This window comes from Lampetra fluviatilis, chromosome 38 (genome assembly GCF_964198595.1).
Source record: "Lampetra fluviatilis chromosome 38, kcLamFluv1.1, whole genome shotgun sequence".
Lineage (NCBI taxonomy): Eukaryota > Metazoa > Chordata > Hyperoartia > Petromyzontiformes > Petromyzontidae > Lampetra > Lampetra fluviatilis.
Genome location: NC_136312.1, coordinates 7,333,365 through 7,350,104, shown reverse-complemented (window position 1 = coordinate 7,350,104; position 16,740 = coordinate 7,333,365). Strand labels below are relative to the sequence as shown.

The 16,740-nt window shown below is 42.8% G+C and overlaps 1 protein-coding gene across 3 annotated transcripts in view; it reads right to left on the bottom strand.

Annotated features, from left to right (window-relative positions):
• KDM5A (lysine demethylase 5A) overlaps positions 1 to 14,691 on the bottom strand; it is a 53,393-nt gene extending 38,702 nt beyond the window's left edge. For all 3 annotated transcript variants that reach the window (XM_078874093.1, XM_078874096.1, XM_078874095.1), the window contains exons 1-3: positions 14,259 to 14,691; positions 6,069 to 6,146; positions 5,294 to 5,416 (exon numbers count right to left, since the gene is read on the bottom strand). In XM_078874093.1, coding sequence (XP_078730219.1) covers positions 5,294 to 5,416; positions 6,069 to 6,146; positions 14,259 to 14,429 — 372 coding nt within the window. In that variant the 5' untranslated portion in view covers positions 14,430 to 14,691. The remainder of the gene's footprint in view (positions 1 to 5,293; positions 5,417 to 6,068; positions 6,147 to 14,258) is intronic.
• Positions 14,692 to 16,740: the final 2,049 nt, after the last annotated feature.

Here is a 16,740-nt window from a genome sequence, read left to right as displayed (position 1 = left end):
TCCATTGACGGATAAATGAAACGGATCCAATTAGACAAATGGGTGAGGCCAGCCAAGTGTATTATAGTGATTTTATGGTAATGCTATCAATCACTCCGTTCCCTGTATTGGACACACCTGACACACTCAGCAATGCCCACAGAGTCTCGTGTTTCTAATGAGAGTGAACTTTAAATCATGCCTCGCAAGAGGTGCCAAAAAGACACAAACATAAGCATTAAAAAGAAATGGCATAATGGGATGAACTGAAACAAACATAATAGGCACGATGAGTATTAATATTATATATTTGTTTGGGAAAATTGGTACTGTTCCGTCAATTTAATCCCGATTGTGCGATCGGGGTCATGTCACGAGACAAATTCTACTTCTCTCGCAGAGCAGTTCGACCCTTGATGTTGGGTAATGGCGCATGATGAGTGACTGCATGACAGTCAAGTTGATATTGTCTACGTACGCATGTAGAACTTCTTTCGCACCGGACGCAGCCAACCGTGCTAGTTCTTAAGAGCTGGAATTTATACCAAATTATGATCACAAGCAAACCTGTGATAATATTTTTGGGCAGACATTGGTGACCAGACTGAGACCATCAATTAACTGTACTTGAGGATGATCTGGTTTAATCAAACACAGGATGTCAGCATTGCCAGCTCAGCACCGTTACCTCACTCATCCAGCCACCTCTCATGATAAACATTCATCAATGCTCAATATAACCTGAACGTCAACAAATTTGACAGTGCATACCAGCAGGAACGGCAACAAAAAAAAGAAATTAGATAGCCGGTGGTCAAACGCACATTTTTATTCAACAATCTCACCCAGAGAGATGAATTATGTTGTTGAGAAGTAACCCAATATTCAAAGATTCTCACATTTTAAACTGGGTGATAATTAGAAAATTAACTTTTTCTCAGATTGACTCGTGACTTAGTACAGTAGAACACCTCTGGTCACGACTATAATTCGTTCCATAACTTTGGTCGCAACCCGATTTGGTCGTGACTCGAACCTAATTTCCTCATTGGATTGTATGTAAATACGATTAATCCGTTCCAGACTCCTACGAACTGTATATAAATAGTTATTTTTTATTTTTAAGCACAAAAATAGTTAATTATGCCATAGAATTCAGTGTAATAGTAAACTAAATGTAAAAACATTGAATAACACTGAGAAAACCTTGAACAACAGAGAAAACTAACATTGCCGCGTCAAGGTTTAGAATCGTTCAACAAGATGATTGTTTCGTCTGCTACATCAGTCGGTCGATTCTGAGAGAGAGAGAGAGAGAAAATTCCTAAGAGCAATTCATGTTTCTATTGAAAGTAAGTTAACAGTAATATTTGGGTACAGTATTGTTTTTGGAAGCATTCGCCGTAATATCGTATGAACGTTTACTTCACCGCATCATCGTATGAATGATTCGAGAAGAGATTAACGGGTTCTTATGTTAGCGATTTACGTACTCAGCGCTTTCGCTCTCTAAATTACGGCTTGAATGAGGGGTATGACTACACTCACAAAATTAATATCTTACTAAGCGAGACTGACTGAGCAAGCGGCCACACGTGGGTCGCTGTTGTTTGTAAACAAACATCAGGAAATTTGGCGCTTGCAAAAAAAAAATGGCGCGGAAGGGGAAATCGGCCGCGGCCGTGTTTGATCGCCACCCGAGTTTGTGTTCGTGACCAGATTCAAAAGTTGTGAATTTTTTTGGTCGGAACCCGATTTGGTCGTGGTCAGAAGCGTTCGTGACCAGAGGTTCTACTGTATTAATATCAGTTACAAACCGCACCTCTCCATAACAAAGGCTCAGTCCTTTGTTATGCAGTCTATTCTTAGTCTTAAGCCTCACCTTACCATATTAATAAAAAGTGTGCCGTTCCTGGCCCTTCCCCCCTCAACCATTATATATACGGGGTGGTATTTCTTGCGATCTCTCATTTACTTGATACAGCTGTCGTGGCTGTGACGTTCCACCTGAAGACGGAGGCTTGTGTTGCTTCCGAAACGTCGTGATTTTTTATTTTGCTTTATTTTACTTTTATTAATTAAAAATGTTTTACCTACGTGACTTTACCGAAAAAACCTAAGAACACTAGAGGGAGCCCAGTAAACATGACCTACAGCAATATCCCAGCTTATGTCGCGGATGCGTTCCCGAAATGTGCGACGAATATCGAAACGACGTAAAACAAAGCAATTTCTCCATGAGAAGCTAAGCAGAGAAAACGGAGGGTGCGGTGAAGCTGCGTGTTAAAACGCGCACAATCGTCCAGACGTACTAACAACATTAGATTAAATGAATAAAACTTCTGTACTCAACGCGAGTGTACAGCTGTAAACTTTAACACGAATTATACAGAGTGCAATAAGAAAGAGTACAGGATAAAATACATCACCAAAATACGGTACGTAAATAATATATTGTACTCTACAGTACAGTCCATTTCTATATGCGCGATGCAAAGTAGTTCATGTACGGGGTAGGTGAAGGCGAAGGCTGAGAGGAGACGCATCCGAGAAGGACGGATGATGCTGTCAGCGACGTAAGTGTGGGTTGAGGCGACACATATCGGGTAGTGATATTAGTAATGACGTAAAAAAGGGGAGATGTAAATTGGGGTATTCATGTAGACCATCAGGTTCTAAAATCAACAATAGGTGTCAAAGTTGAATAAAACATTAAATTCAGTGTTGCTCAAACACCAAAAAGAAAAGGTTAAATTTAAATCTAGAATGCAGATGGCCATTCCTCGTGATAGAGTTATAAAGATTACTTGTATTCTTCATCCATGTTTCATGAAAACTGGCTCAGTCGGTCATAAAGTGCATGAAAGATCATTTGAAAAAAAATATACTAAGAATTATTATCTCAAATATATCTGCTGAAAGTGGGAAAATTGTTTATGCATTAATAGTCTAAACGTGAAGGTTAACATTAAACAATTTGTGGTTGAGAAATATTCTAAAGTAGCCTTGAAGTAAAACATTAATGCAAACTGCCGGTGGGCACAGCTTAATGTGCACGGATACACAAAAAAAACATAAATATTAGGTTACCTCCTCCTGGAATACTTGGAATTCATTGCAAAGGCCAGTGACACAAACAACCCACCTCAGTCACTTTAACGAGACAGCGTTACGAGCTGGTGGCATGGCCAACAACTCCGTGCCGGTCTTAACGACTGCGCACCAACGTTTACGCGTTGCACACGTGTGTGCAAGTTGTTGGGTGGGTGCACGGAGGTTTTTTTTCCGTCTACATTCAGCACCAGGAAGGATTCCCCAAGCTTTGGGTTGTTAGTATACTCGGCAGACTTTAAGATGGGGGCTCTAAAATGCACAAAAGCCGCACCTTCGATTAACACGGATGGTATACGTATGGTGCGAAAGAAGTTCTACGTATGTATAATACATACAAAGCCAGCTTGCCACTCAAAGCCAAAGAATCATCATAGTTACCTCGGTTTACCCACGTAAATGGGAAGGTTTGAAGCATCTTTGAAGGAGCTGGTTTTAAAATGTGCTTCTAACCACTTTTTAGACCTGATCACGAGCAACGGTGCTCAAAAGACTGGCACATACAATGTCACACACACAGACCACATCTGAATCCTACAAATTAGGCTAACATGTCTGGATATTTTTGCAAGGATGAAAATGACCTGCTATCACAAGTTCACATTTTTTCACTCCCAAATGAAGCTGGCAAACTTCACAGTTATTAACAATGTGCGATACTAAATGTCTTATACAACACTAGCTTTACTACCCGGCTTCGCCCGGGACTTGGATTCACCACGCCCGGCCGCCTTTGTCTCCCCAGTGGCGATGTTCACACACCACACCAGTTATTCTTTTGAGGCTGAATCGACCTAGGGGCAGCCCAGGACCAGTTCAAATAATCGTCACCGATGGTGGCCGTGAGCGGGAATCGAACTTGGGTCGCCGGGTTCGTAGCGCAGCGTGCTAACCACTACACTACCGCTCCCCCCACACACACACGCGCGTCCATAGGTACACATACACGCGTTTGCTGCAGACACACACAACTTTCAGGGTGCGTACGGCAGCAAACGACTCAAATAATAAACCAATGCTGCGCGAAGAACGCCTTAGACCTGCAACACATTTGTATGGCACTTTACTCGCGGAGGGTGAGCGGGGATGCGTCACGTCAGTAGGCACGCTGCGTAACGCTGCCGTATGTGCTCACTTGCCGTGCAAAATATATCTATTATTGCGCCCCCACCCCCCCCCCCCCCAAAAATACATAAGTCTATTGTTATACTTTTTGCATTGTGTACAGTCTGGAAACTACCAACATGCCAAATTTCAAATTTGTTGCATGTCGGGATGTATGCTAAACATTTCGAACAGACACACATATTCACAAATTTTCCTTTTATATATATAGACAACTGATGAAGTAAGAAAACTCTTGTCCCAGGATAGTCCTCCTCGTGCCAGTTCCTACTAGAAACAGGCTTAGAAATGACATCTACCACAACCGGTCCAGCATTTTCTTTGAGGTGAAGGTAATCGCTACCTGAAAGTGGTGAACTGCAATGACCTGAAAACATTCACTTAGATTATTGAAATGATGCATTCCAAGGACGACTAATAATACCATCAATTCCCCCGCACCTTCGATGAGCACGGTTGGCTACGTACAGTGCGAAAAAAGTTCAACATACACACACACACACAACAGGGGAATTCCCAACGTGAGTTATCATGCATACCACCTGAACTGTCAGTCAATAGTCAATGCAGTATGCACAAAGATCCTAGTTTAAAAACAAACATGCATTCATTCACAGAAGGAGATAGGGTTTGCAGTGGCCCAAAAACAATTCGACTCATATTAATGATCGTCAACAAGACAAGGTCTCCTTTACAATTTTAAATTGATTATTTCAATAATCTTTCAATTCCAAAAGGTGTGGAATTCATAATAGAATCCAGTTCAACTTTAGGTCACAATTGAACCGATCTGGTAAGCCTCAACATTAAACCGCACGGCACTTTCCAATGCGACTGGTCAGCGGAAACCATCATATGGCACCGGCAGCAGAGATCATCGGTCACCATGTGGTACGTGTGAACAGATACAAAAACACACACACATACCAGGGCTAGAGTTTTATCCTATTATTAAGATATTTCGATAAGTGCAGCAAACAGATTGGCAATTTTCATCGTTTACGTTGCATGCAATTTTTCGATAAGGCACGAAATGGAACGAACAACCCGAGTCTCTTAAAGCTCCGTCTGCACTTGCCTTGCTGAGCATGTAGAGGTCAAGGATCTTGCGCTCGACGATGGGGATTTTCAACGTGGAGCCCTGCAGCTCCCAGAACTTGGCGATCTGGTCCAGGAAATTCAACTTCACCCGAGTCTGTGCCTGAGTGAACAAGATGCAGTGCAGCGGATCAACGCACTGCGGCAAAGGCCACAGCCAAACCGGCAGAAGAGCTGCGATGATTTTGACAAGCACCAAAGGCTAAGTGAGTGTTGTGCGTTTTGCGTGTAAGCTGATGCACGTTTTACCAGACCACGACGAATACATCACACACACAGTGCCCGATTTTAATGCGTCACTTTAATTCGTTTTAAAACAGTGAAAATATAAACTAATAACTTAAAAATTGATAATAGGGTGAAAAAGCTTAATTTCATATACTGTCTTCTCCGGATAATACACAAATTTGTTTTGCTCTATTTTAAATAACAAAAAAATGGAGGTAGGTCTTACAATCTATTGTGTGCGAGACCGGATTTGTATAAGTTCATTGACACCGGCCACAAGTTTGGAATGCTTTTTAAATTCCAAAGTATTTTATAATCTGGAAAATCCGAAGTAAAAATTGGAAGGATCCTTTCTGACCAAGGCAACAAAATAAAATCCAACCTTGGAAGAGACATTAAGGTTACCTGCCAAAACTCGGTATAAACATCGTGAATGGTAACGTCACACTGAGGCGCTGCCATATGCAATGATCCGCCTTAATGTTTCTCCGATAGTTGGACCACAGCTGACTTTGGTAGTGCTTTACCTCCAGCTCGTTGAGCCGCTGAATCCTGGGCGTGAAACGAAACTTGTCCACGTCCACAGCAAACGGTGGCTGCCAGTCCTGAAAGCAACCACACAGACAACACAAGACTGAATGGCCGCCCGACACACGAGGACCCAATAACGGCACTCCCCGGCGAGAATTGTCAAGTGTCAGGAGCTAAAGCAGGGCTGGGGATGCAGTGTACTGGGAACCTTCAATTAGCACTGGTTCGCTACGTACGGTGCGAAAGAAGTTCAACATACATACCGTATTCAAAGACACATTATCAGAGCACGTTTGTTTGCATGTTTTTCCACGAGTACGTGTGGTTAATGCAGACTTGATTCCTTGCAAACGGTATCTATTTGGTGTTTGAACATCTTAACGCCTGTTTTATTGGCAGAAAGGTTAACACCTATTCTTATTTTTCATACCTGCTACTGGCAAAAAGCTCCCATAGATATAAACACATAAATGACCAGCAAACATGAAGTCAGTCTTCCTTTATCTAGGGAAGTCCATGGATCATGGAGTTCATATGCTGCGTGATTATTAATATTATTCAGCCTATTTACCCAGGGAAACTACACCGAGTCTCAACTCTTTTCCAAGAGGGTCCAGCCAAGTATGTCCAGTAGGGGATGATGTTGCTGTGTGTAATCCCAATAAAATAACCTGCAGATAATATTATAGCAGGGGAATGTTTACTTGGCCAATATTGGTTACGTGTTTTTTTGCTGTGTGAAGTTTGTTTGCGAATTTGGTAAGATTAGATAGTGATCAGCAGATTACATGTTCCATATCAAATGTCGGTTATTTTCCTCCCCACATAAATTCAAGGGCTGTGCATGACATTTATATTAGATTTGATTTTCATATTATAGTTTCAATCTCAGAAGAGAATTGTGACTTTCAAACAAACAGTGCAACAGTAAGCGTGTTTCGTTACCAAAATAAAAAAAACTAACCAATTAGGAGAGCAACCCCAGACAAAACTACAAGAGCCAATTGATCTATTTTGTATCACATACGTGATGGCAGAGGTAACGTCACACTGGGGCGCTGTAGTGGTGAAATATGTGAACTACCTTGCCTGGTATGCAGGAGTGTGTGGGTTTGATCCCGACCCCGACACCTGTATATTTGGAGTTTGCATGTTCACCCCGTCGTGGCATGGATTTTTCTCCGGGTCCTGCAGTTTTTTCCCTCCACATTAAGAAACATGCGTTTAGAGTATTTGGCTGCTATAAATTTCCAAATGATAAGCCACTTCGTTGAGCTATAATTTGTGGCCAGGTCACTTCAGAAAAGCGCTATATAGCAGCTCAGTGGCCCTTACCCGGTAAAATTAAATAAAACTTTATTAGTTTTAGTTTTTTTCCCAGCAGGTGCACGCTTCACCATATTCATGGCAGCAAACCATGTGGGCACACAAAAGCCTCGTGGGCATTGGACACACTGCATTTGGACGTGAAAAGACCCTTTCTCATTGCTTTGGCATATATCGACTTGTGTGCTAATCTCCGAGAGCGTCAGCAACTGCATATTGGTAACATCTGATCATTACTTTAATGCATTACTTTTTTTGTGTGCAGCTCGGGAGAATTATTATCGGATTTATGGTTGACAGGTCTCTTACAAGGCGTCCTAATCCTAAGAGTTGCTGGGGTTAAAAGTTCACCGTTCTTGTACCTTAATGTAGCAGACAACAAATCTACATATATTGAATATAAGCATGATAAATTACTTTCAGGATGGCACGTACAATATTTTCATAAAATGTACATCAACATAACCACTATAGCAGAAGAGGCAATCCATATGAAGATATAAATAATTGAACACGATTCTTATGAAAACAGAAAACAATCTCTGTACGTGAACTTTAAAAAGCAGGAAACTTCCATGATATTTCGCATCAAGTGCTTCATTTGTGTATAAAACATCGTGACCACATTCCAGGAAGCCGTGTGTAAGAGATACTGGCAATGACGAGGTCAAATTAATCCAAGAGGCAGCGTATTTTCGACTGAAAACTGGAAAGCACGAGTTCCAAAATTTATTTAAATAATGTTTAATCGGCCGAATGCTTTGTGCACAACTTTCAAAGGACAGTTTTTTTTTACTGCAGTATGGTATTAGGTGCAAAATAAACGCAATGCACTTGTACAAGGCAAAATATACAAATGAGTCCCGGAAGCAGGATGCAAACAAATCATTCTGTAAACAGCAAAGTAGATGAGAGTGAGAAATATTTAAAATTTCCAATGTGATGCAGGAAGCACATGGTTTTCCATAGAATAGCCCACAGAGTCGATGGCAGAGCAACTGCTGGAGGAACCCATGGAGAATTTAAAGTTAGAATAACGCAAGCAACAAGCATATCTATCCTATAGAGCATAGCCCATCTAATCCCCGTAAATTAGCACAAACTCTGCCTATAATTCTAAATTAATTCTAGATTTGAAGCTTTCGTGACTGCAAGGATTCATATTCTTGGGTTATTTCGGTAAAGTCACGTAGGTAAAAAATTTAAATTAATAAAAGTAAAATAAAATAAAAATCACGACGTTTCAGAGGCAACACAAGCCTCCGTCTATGTAGACTAGCCGTAGCTTCAGCCGCACCAACCTTACCATAATAATAAAAAAATCCTATCCAGGAGACTGCCCTGGCTCCTCCCCCCTCAACCAGTATATATACGGGTCGGATCTCTTGGAATTTCTCATTTACTTGATAGAGCGAGCGTGCTGTGACGGTTCCACCTGAAGACGGAGGCTTGTGTTGCCTCCGAAACGTCGTGATTTTTATTTTATTTTACTTCTATTAATTTAAATTTTTTACCTACGTGACTTTACCGAAAAAACCCAAGAATATGAATTCTAAATTAACAAAAATAGCTTCACGCTACATTCTGTTATGCTCTAGAAGACATTCTTCTCTCTAAGCCTAAGTATTATTATGCTTGTTTACTCAGGAAAGCCTCATTGAGTCAAGCCTTTTTCAGGAGGGTCCTGCCAAGCTTTCACTAATGAGTATTTGCAGGTAATTTTGTAACAATGAAATTCGCACCTCCAATTAGCACAGTTGGCTACGTATGGTGCGAAATAAGTTCACTCATATAGACATTCATTTTCGGCCAACTTAAATTGTATGTTTTAATTAGCTTTGGGAAGAAACCAGGGAACCCTGTGGAAATCCACGCACTACACGGGGAGAACGTACAAACTTCACACAAAAAAGGCACCCTGTCACCCATATGTATGAAACTCAAAAATATAAGGGGTTAATCTCTCCCCCTCCTACCCTTCATAATAATTTAGAAGCAATTATAAAGCATGTAAGACTTGTCGTTAAGTTCTCTTCAAAACTGAGTAACACAAATATTTATTCAGATTTTTAAAATAATAAAACAAAGAGTTGCACAGCATTAATTGCACAAACAAACATGTAATTATTGACATAGGGTAAATGTATTATACGCAGCAGCACAATCACAAAGAAAACAGAATGACGTTTCAGCTTAAAAACCTCTCTTAATGTACTTGCTACAATAACTTGAAATTTGAGTTCTGTTTCCATTCAATGTCAGGCCTACTTATATAAACCACATTTGTTAGGAACCTGATACAGGTTGAACTTCCAAATAAATTAACTAGCGTAAAAAAGGGGATTTTCTATTCGGCATGGTATAAAAATTACGCAAGCCATTCTAAGTGTGTGCATCGTGTGTCTACACAGACATAATCTGTCCATAAACACGAGTAAAGGCAACACGACATGGCATTACACCAGTGCAAGAATCTAATTCCATACACTGACCATACATTCACGGAACATTATTTTACAAATTGCATTTTCTGTAAGAAAACACTGCACCCTGCGAGGTGGCGGGGGAGAGGGAGGGAGCAAAAATTATCCACAGCATGCGTCTTCACCCACGAAGGGCCAGAGCGGGCTGAACGTGCGTACAAAGGAGCCGTCAGCAAATCCAGTGGGGACAAAGCGGCAGGGAAGACAGGGCAGGTTATGACTGACATGTTGTGCAGCTTACAACACAAGAAAGCTGCCAAAGCATTTGTGTAAGGGTCATGGGCACAGCACCCCGGAAAATCTTTGGCATCGCGACAATGTCAAACAAAACGCTCATGAACACTGTGCAGATGAAGTCACTGAAGGCACAGTCTCGTAATGGTAACAAGAGTGGCTACATTTTGGTTTTGTTCCAATTTTATAAATACCGTATCGTTTATATCACAGGAGTTTCCTGGAGAGTTTACCCAGAAATGCACAGCGAGTTTTGCGTCATTAGCCTTAAATGCTATGTCGACCACACGGGATTCTGCACCAATGAGGGTGCATGATGCCACATTTCACTCATAAAATCAGCACGTTTTCTTGAAAAAGCTTGACAAGCACTGAAATCAGACAATAATTGAGGGAAATGACAACCAGTTATACAAAACACCTATGCTTTTTTGTACAATTTTCACGTGACATGTTAATTCCGACTTCTGCCCTTTAAATTTGTGTGCATGTTGATATTAACCTTTTAGGATTTACATCTGATACAAGACCATTCATTCTAATAAGACATCAACTCTAAAAGTGTCCAGTAAATAAAAGTTATCTCTGTGGAAAATAAATAATGACAAGGGTCGCTGCGATATAATTTAATATTAATACAATATTTATTTTCACAATAGGATGACAATCGCAATATCAGTTTCCGAAAACTTTGTAATGGTATTACATGTTATTTTATTGCATTGTTTATGTGCTTTGATGTACTTACAGTATATGATCAAAACGGATGCTTAACAATTTTTAAACTGTAGTTTACTCAACCTAAGCCTGCCACAAGTCTTTCGATAAATAAATTAAATGCACATGTTACACAAAATATAATTAAATTAACTCCAAATATTAAGTCAAATAATTAGTATGCTATCAATTACTCCGAAAAAAACATGTAGTAAAGTCGTAATTTCATAGATAATATAAATGAATTTAAGTAAGACTTAATAATTCAGAAATATTTTGTCAGGTCATAAAGTGTTTTGAAAAACAATAATCACAGCGTAACAACATTTAGCAAAACGGACTATATTGCTACAACCCTACCAACAACCAATTAATCCATCCTAATGTGGCATCGCGATGCCGGCACGTGAGGAAGTCCTGCAACCACGGTAAACAGGGTGTATATGTCTCTTGCTGTTTGTTGTTAAGAGCTGGCGCGGCTGGCAGGCTGCAGAAATGCCATTTGCACCATATCGTAAAACACCCTTTATTTTCATAAAACACAAGCACAGATAGAGGGCCACGCATGGGTCTCATCAGCAAGCATCCCCGCTGGGTGCAAATTAGCAGGAGGGGACATCTGGTTGACAAGAAACGTGGCATGACAGCTCACAGGCCCTGCCATTGAAGCCCCGCGTGTACTAAACTCACCGCGAACCTACATTACTCTCATGCCATTATGAGCATTTCGTAAATGTAATTTAAGCCAACGTGCAATTGAATAATGCACACTGAAGTTCAGCTTATCACGATCAATTTACATATCTCACTGTTATCACATACATGTTGCGTTTGATTTGCATGCATGTATCTTGTCGTGACTTTTGCATGTTTATTGTAAGTTGTATTGCTCTAAATACAACTTAAATTACACGTGCACACGAGCATCAGTTTATTTGCTATATTTCTTTTGCAACCATCAGGGTTGCTGATCTTATGAGCATTTTCATTCATTTGTCTGGAAAAGGTTTCAACATTAGATATTTTTATTCTTAATATTCGTAAATAATGATTATCGCGGTATTTTAAAAAAAAGGTAGCCTCCCTATTACACACAGGAGGCAACTGAGCGGAATGCGTTTGTTGTTGAAGGACTCACTTAGCTATTACGTTTCAAAGGAGCATCTGCAAATAACGCCAAAAATAACAAGGAACTGCCCCTCCCATAGCTTTACGATTGTTTCACTTGGGGTATTGCTTTTTCTGTTCCCAAGATAAAGTTAAACGTCGCAAGTAACTTCACTCAGCACGAATACTTGCTTGAATGTTGCTCACTGCGACACTGTTATTTTCATGTCAGTTATATTTTTTTAAAGGTGCAATGAGAGTCAAGATGAGTGTCTGAGGTTATCATTTGCCAGAAATGCAGGGGGTTTTGGAGATAAGTTCACAACAGCGAAACCTGGTTATAACATTACGAAAATATATACACTAAATTACATGTTTAGAAAGAATACCGTTTCGTGGAATAGATATTGAGCGGAATATAAAACATTTAAAATGTATAAACGTATTTAAATTTTCTGTCATTGCAAAATACATTTAATGGGAATTCTTGGAATAGGATGTATTACTGTATCTGACGTGCTCATTTAAACATTTATTTATTTGATCAGGTAAGGCACCACGAGCCATATAACTCTTTTTCAGAAGCGACCTTGTCACGCATGATAGCTCAACGAAGTGGCTTATCATGTGGAAATGTATAGCAGCCAAATACCCTAAAAGTATGTTTCTAAATGTGAGGGAAAATATCGGAGGGTCGGGAGAAAAATCCACTCGACTATGGGGAGAGCATGCAAACTCCAAATATATCAGGCATCTGGGTCAGGATCGAACCCACGACATATCCTGTATACCACATGAGGTTACTTAACATTTAGTCACCTTGGCGCCCCATTAGTTGGAATATTTGGTTGGAATATTTGGTTGGAATATTTGGTTGGAAATTGTAAGGGGGGGGGGGGCGCAATGATTCTCTCCACAACATGATGCGCTTACACTCAAGTGTTTCTTCATATATATTGTGTGTATGTGCATGCAATTTGTTTCAATATTGCCATTTGCTTTAATGAAGGATAAGTAATGGGGCAGCGGTTTAAGCACTGCCTTCGGCATTCCTTAAAAACTAAATTTGATTCCAGGCCAGGGCGAACATTAGTGGCGATTGGCATATAAATGATCATGGTCTCCCCTATTCAATAACCTAAAGTGACCAGCGTTTTAGGGTATAGTATAGTCCAAAAACCGCCCATATATACGACACGGCGTAGGGCGTTAATCGAACGGGATTTGACAGGTTTTGGACATTATTGTGTGTAGCCCAGGCCTCCTTAACAAGGGGACATTGTATGCTATTAAGGTGCGTACGAACTGAAAGGAAAAAGTTCGTGGGGGGAACATTGGTGCGTGCACACAAGTGGAATCATGCAAGGGGGGAACTGCAAAGCCCCCGATGGGGAGGCGATTCACAATGAGGGACGACACGAACCAAAAACATAAACAAAACACAGGCGACGACCCGCCTGTAGACAAGCCAGCCCTCGCGGCAAAAGTTTACCCGGTGGGGTTTGTTTTGAAGCGAAAAGTATTCCCTCACCGCAATGGCTTCAAGCAAAAAAAATCTCAATTTCGCTAATATCAAAAACCGAATCTCGGTGGGCCAGGAGTCCATTTTGCTGCAAGTATATACAGTAATGTGTGTGTACCACACGGCTCATTATGACCACTCTCGTGTCACAAACTAAAGGTTCAACGCAAACGGCCCCGTCCCAACCGATGCAGCAAGACATTGTAATCAAAACAAAACAACGCCACTGACACAACTCCGATATGGACGGATAACGGACGGAGGCGCTCGCTGAGGGCGCTGTAAAGTTGCGGCTGTCAACAATCAGAAGGCATCGCCGCTCTTTAAATCACCCTGCCCGCATCGCCAACTACAATCTCCGTCATGTAGCCCATTCACAACAACACCACCACCTCGACAGAGCAGGTATAGGTGTCAAACTAGACCTTACGACCCCCCCCCCACCCCTGCCTTGGTCTACCGGCGCCATCGCTCGCGACCCCGCAGGGATCTCCAGGCAAGTCCGCGGCGTGGGGCCGTGCTAGGCCGCGGCCCCCCCCGTGCTTTTGTTCGGCGCGGCGCCATGTTTGACGCGGCCGCTCCTCCTCGGCACGGCCGAGTACGCGGCGAGAGAGACTGGCAAGAGAGGAGGAGGAGCGGGGGGACACGGCAACGAGGCGACGGGCGTACGCAGAGGGAAGGCAGCGATGGAGGCACGGGGAAGTGGGAGGGGGGTTGGGGTAGGGGAGGGGGGCGGTGAGGGGGGAGGTGAGGGGCGGCGGCGGCGATCAGCACAGCAGCGGCCGCACTTGGCTCACCGGCGGGGGACGGATCTTGCAAATCCCCGTCTTCTCGGCCGACGGGCGAATCTTGGCGATGTAGCCCATGGGGTCGGAGAACTCTTCCCACGTCGGCACGAACACGGGGCACTCCGGCGGCGCCACGAACTCATCGAAGGCCGCCGCCGCCGCTGCCGCTGTCACCGCCATGGTCGCTCGCTGCTCGCCACCACCTCCTCCTGCTGCTCCTCGTACTCCCTCCTCGTTATCCTGCTTCTCTCGGCTGCTGCGGGTGGCCAAGTTGTCGGTGGTCGTGATGACGACGTTGTTGTTGTTGTTGCTGCTGTTCCTCGTCGCTTCCCGTGCTCAGGCCGAGGGCGGCGGGCAGCGCGGAGCCGCGGCCCCGCGACCCAAACAACGCGGACACACAAAAGACATTGTTGGGTGAGGGGGGCGGGGCCCGGGGGGAGGAGGCGGGGTCAATAAAGACAGGGGGCGGGGTCAACAGCGCGGTCACGCCCACCGTCACCACAGCGTGGCGCGGGTCTCGTGCCAGATCAGAGGTTTTTCACCTCTGTGTGTATTGGTACGGCTGGTGGTGGTTCATTCATAAAAAAAACATTACTCAACACATTCGTAAACAATTTGGCCTAAATAAAATGTAAGCAGTAGGCAACGTTACGGGCAATGGCCCTTCGTCATAGCACATACATCAGTTGAGCAGACAATGCGTCTGCTTCATAGGCGTGTCCACATTACAAAATAAAAGAATTTGTTTTTACATAACCCGTTCGCCGCACTGACATTGCATTTGCTTCTCAACAGGTGATTGAAAGTTCAGAAAGATGGAGCTACATGTCCCCACAGAGGAGAGCGTTAACAATATGCAATAAATGTATGAGATTAGTGGGGGAAAGGTAATGAAATGTCGTTGTAATTTGTCCCTAATTAACTGTTTTCTGAGTGGACATGTAAGATAAGATAATATGGGAAACACTCAGATATATTCAATTATCCATTGCAATATTGCCATATTTTGACCACCGTCACAGCTCACACCTATAACACAATGTCTACCTAGGAAGTCTTCTATCCAAGTACTTTATTAACAATACCCAAGTGTCTGCGAATCTCCCGAATCGATTCGGTAGCTTAGTTTCTGATTGGAGTGTTAGTTACTTTCCTTCTGATGAATTTAGCATCAATTACGAGCTTTGCAATTCACTTTATTGTTCGAAGACGTGCTACATGTCCAATTTAACATCCCAAAAACAGTCGTTATTAATTAAGCTATCAGTACTTTATACTGGTAGGAACCTCCTGGTTACACCAGCCCACAGGGGATTATTGTGTCCGTCGTGCAGGGAGGGGCTGGGTGGGGAGGGCTGGGTGGGGAGGGGAGGGCTGGGTGGGGAGGGGAGGGCTGGGTGGGGAGGGAGGGGCTGGGTGGGTGGAAGGAGGGGTCGGGCTGGGTTGGGAGGGGCTGGTGACCCCGTGGTGCCCTTATAAAACTCAACGTTTAACCTACTCACGCCGGCTTGTGCCCGCCCTCACAGTCGGGCATATTTGCGGAATACACCACGCCGCCGTTGACCCTGGCCATTGACCGAGCAACCCAACGTTCCTTCCAGCTCCCTCCGCAGGAATGTGTTATAAATTGCACATTTAAAGGAAAACTTCAAAAACACAACTAATCAAGCTTCCTCATTAAGTACACTACAGTGGTCGTGTTCTGGATAACAGCGCGTTGAAAGCGCTTGCAATAAAATCAGGGTCATTGCCCAAAACGTCGTCTATTATATTTATATATATTTACTTTTAAGGCCATAGTGCTATGAACGATATGTGTTGAGCCATACCTGTCAGCCCATACCGCTTATCCGTATTCTTGTACATGGAAATTCATAATATTATTTTTTTTGGGTTAGATCGCGTTCATAAAAATGTGTCCTTAAACCCGCCACCACCCAACACAACTAATTAGTAAGGTTTTCACGTAAGGGGCCGTCCATAAATGACGTCACGCACCTGGGGGGGGGGGGGGGTCAGACATTTGTGACAATGTGTGACGAGGGGGGTGTGTGAGAAATGTGACGTCACGAAAAATGAGCAACTTTAAATAAATATAAAATTGTTATAACAACAGTAATTGTTGTAACAACATTCCTACAACATCAGAGTGCAGCGCCACATTAAATACGCACTACAATGACAATAGTTTAAAGCGATTTGAAGCATGTTTTATTTTCAAAATGGAAATATGGTTTTGGCGGGGGGGGGGGGGCAGAGCTTAGTGACCTCATATTTGAGGGGGGGGGGGGTCTGACTTTTTGTGACGCCGTGTGACGAGGGGGGGGGGTTTCAAAAATCGTCCAAAATCGCGTGACGTCATTTATGGACGGCCCCTAAACAGAACATGCCAATTCGTTACTCGTGTTGAGGTGTGAAACACGACACGAAGGCAGATCTTGTCGGGGATGACGCCAAACGGGTTATTAAGGGGTTTATTAAGGGCTTTCGC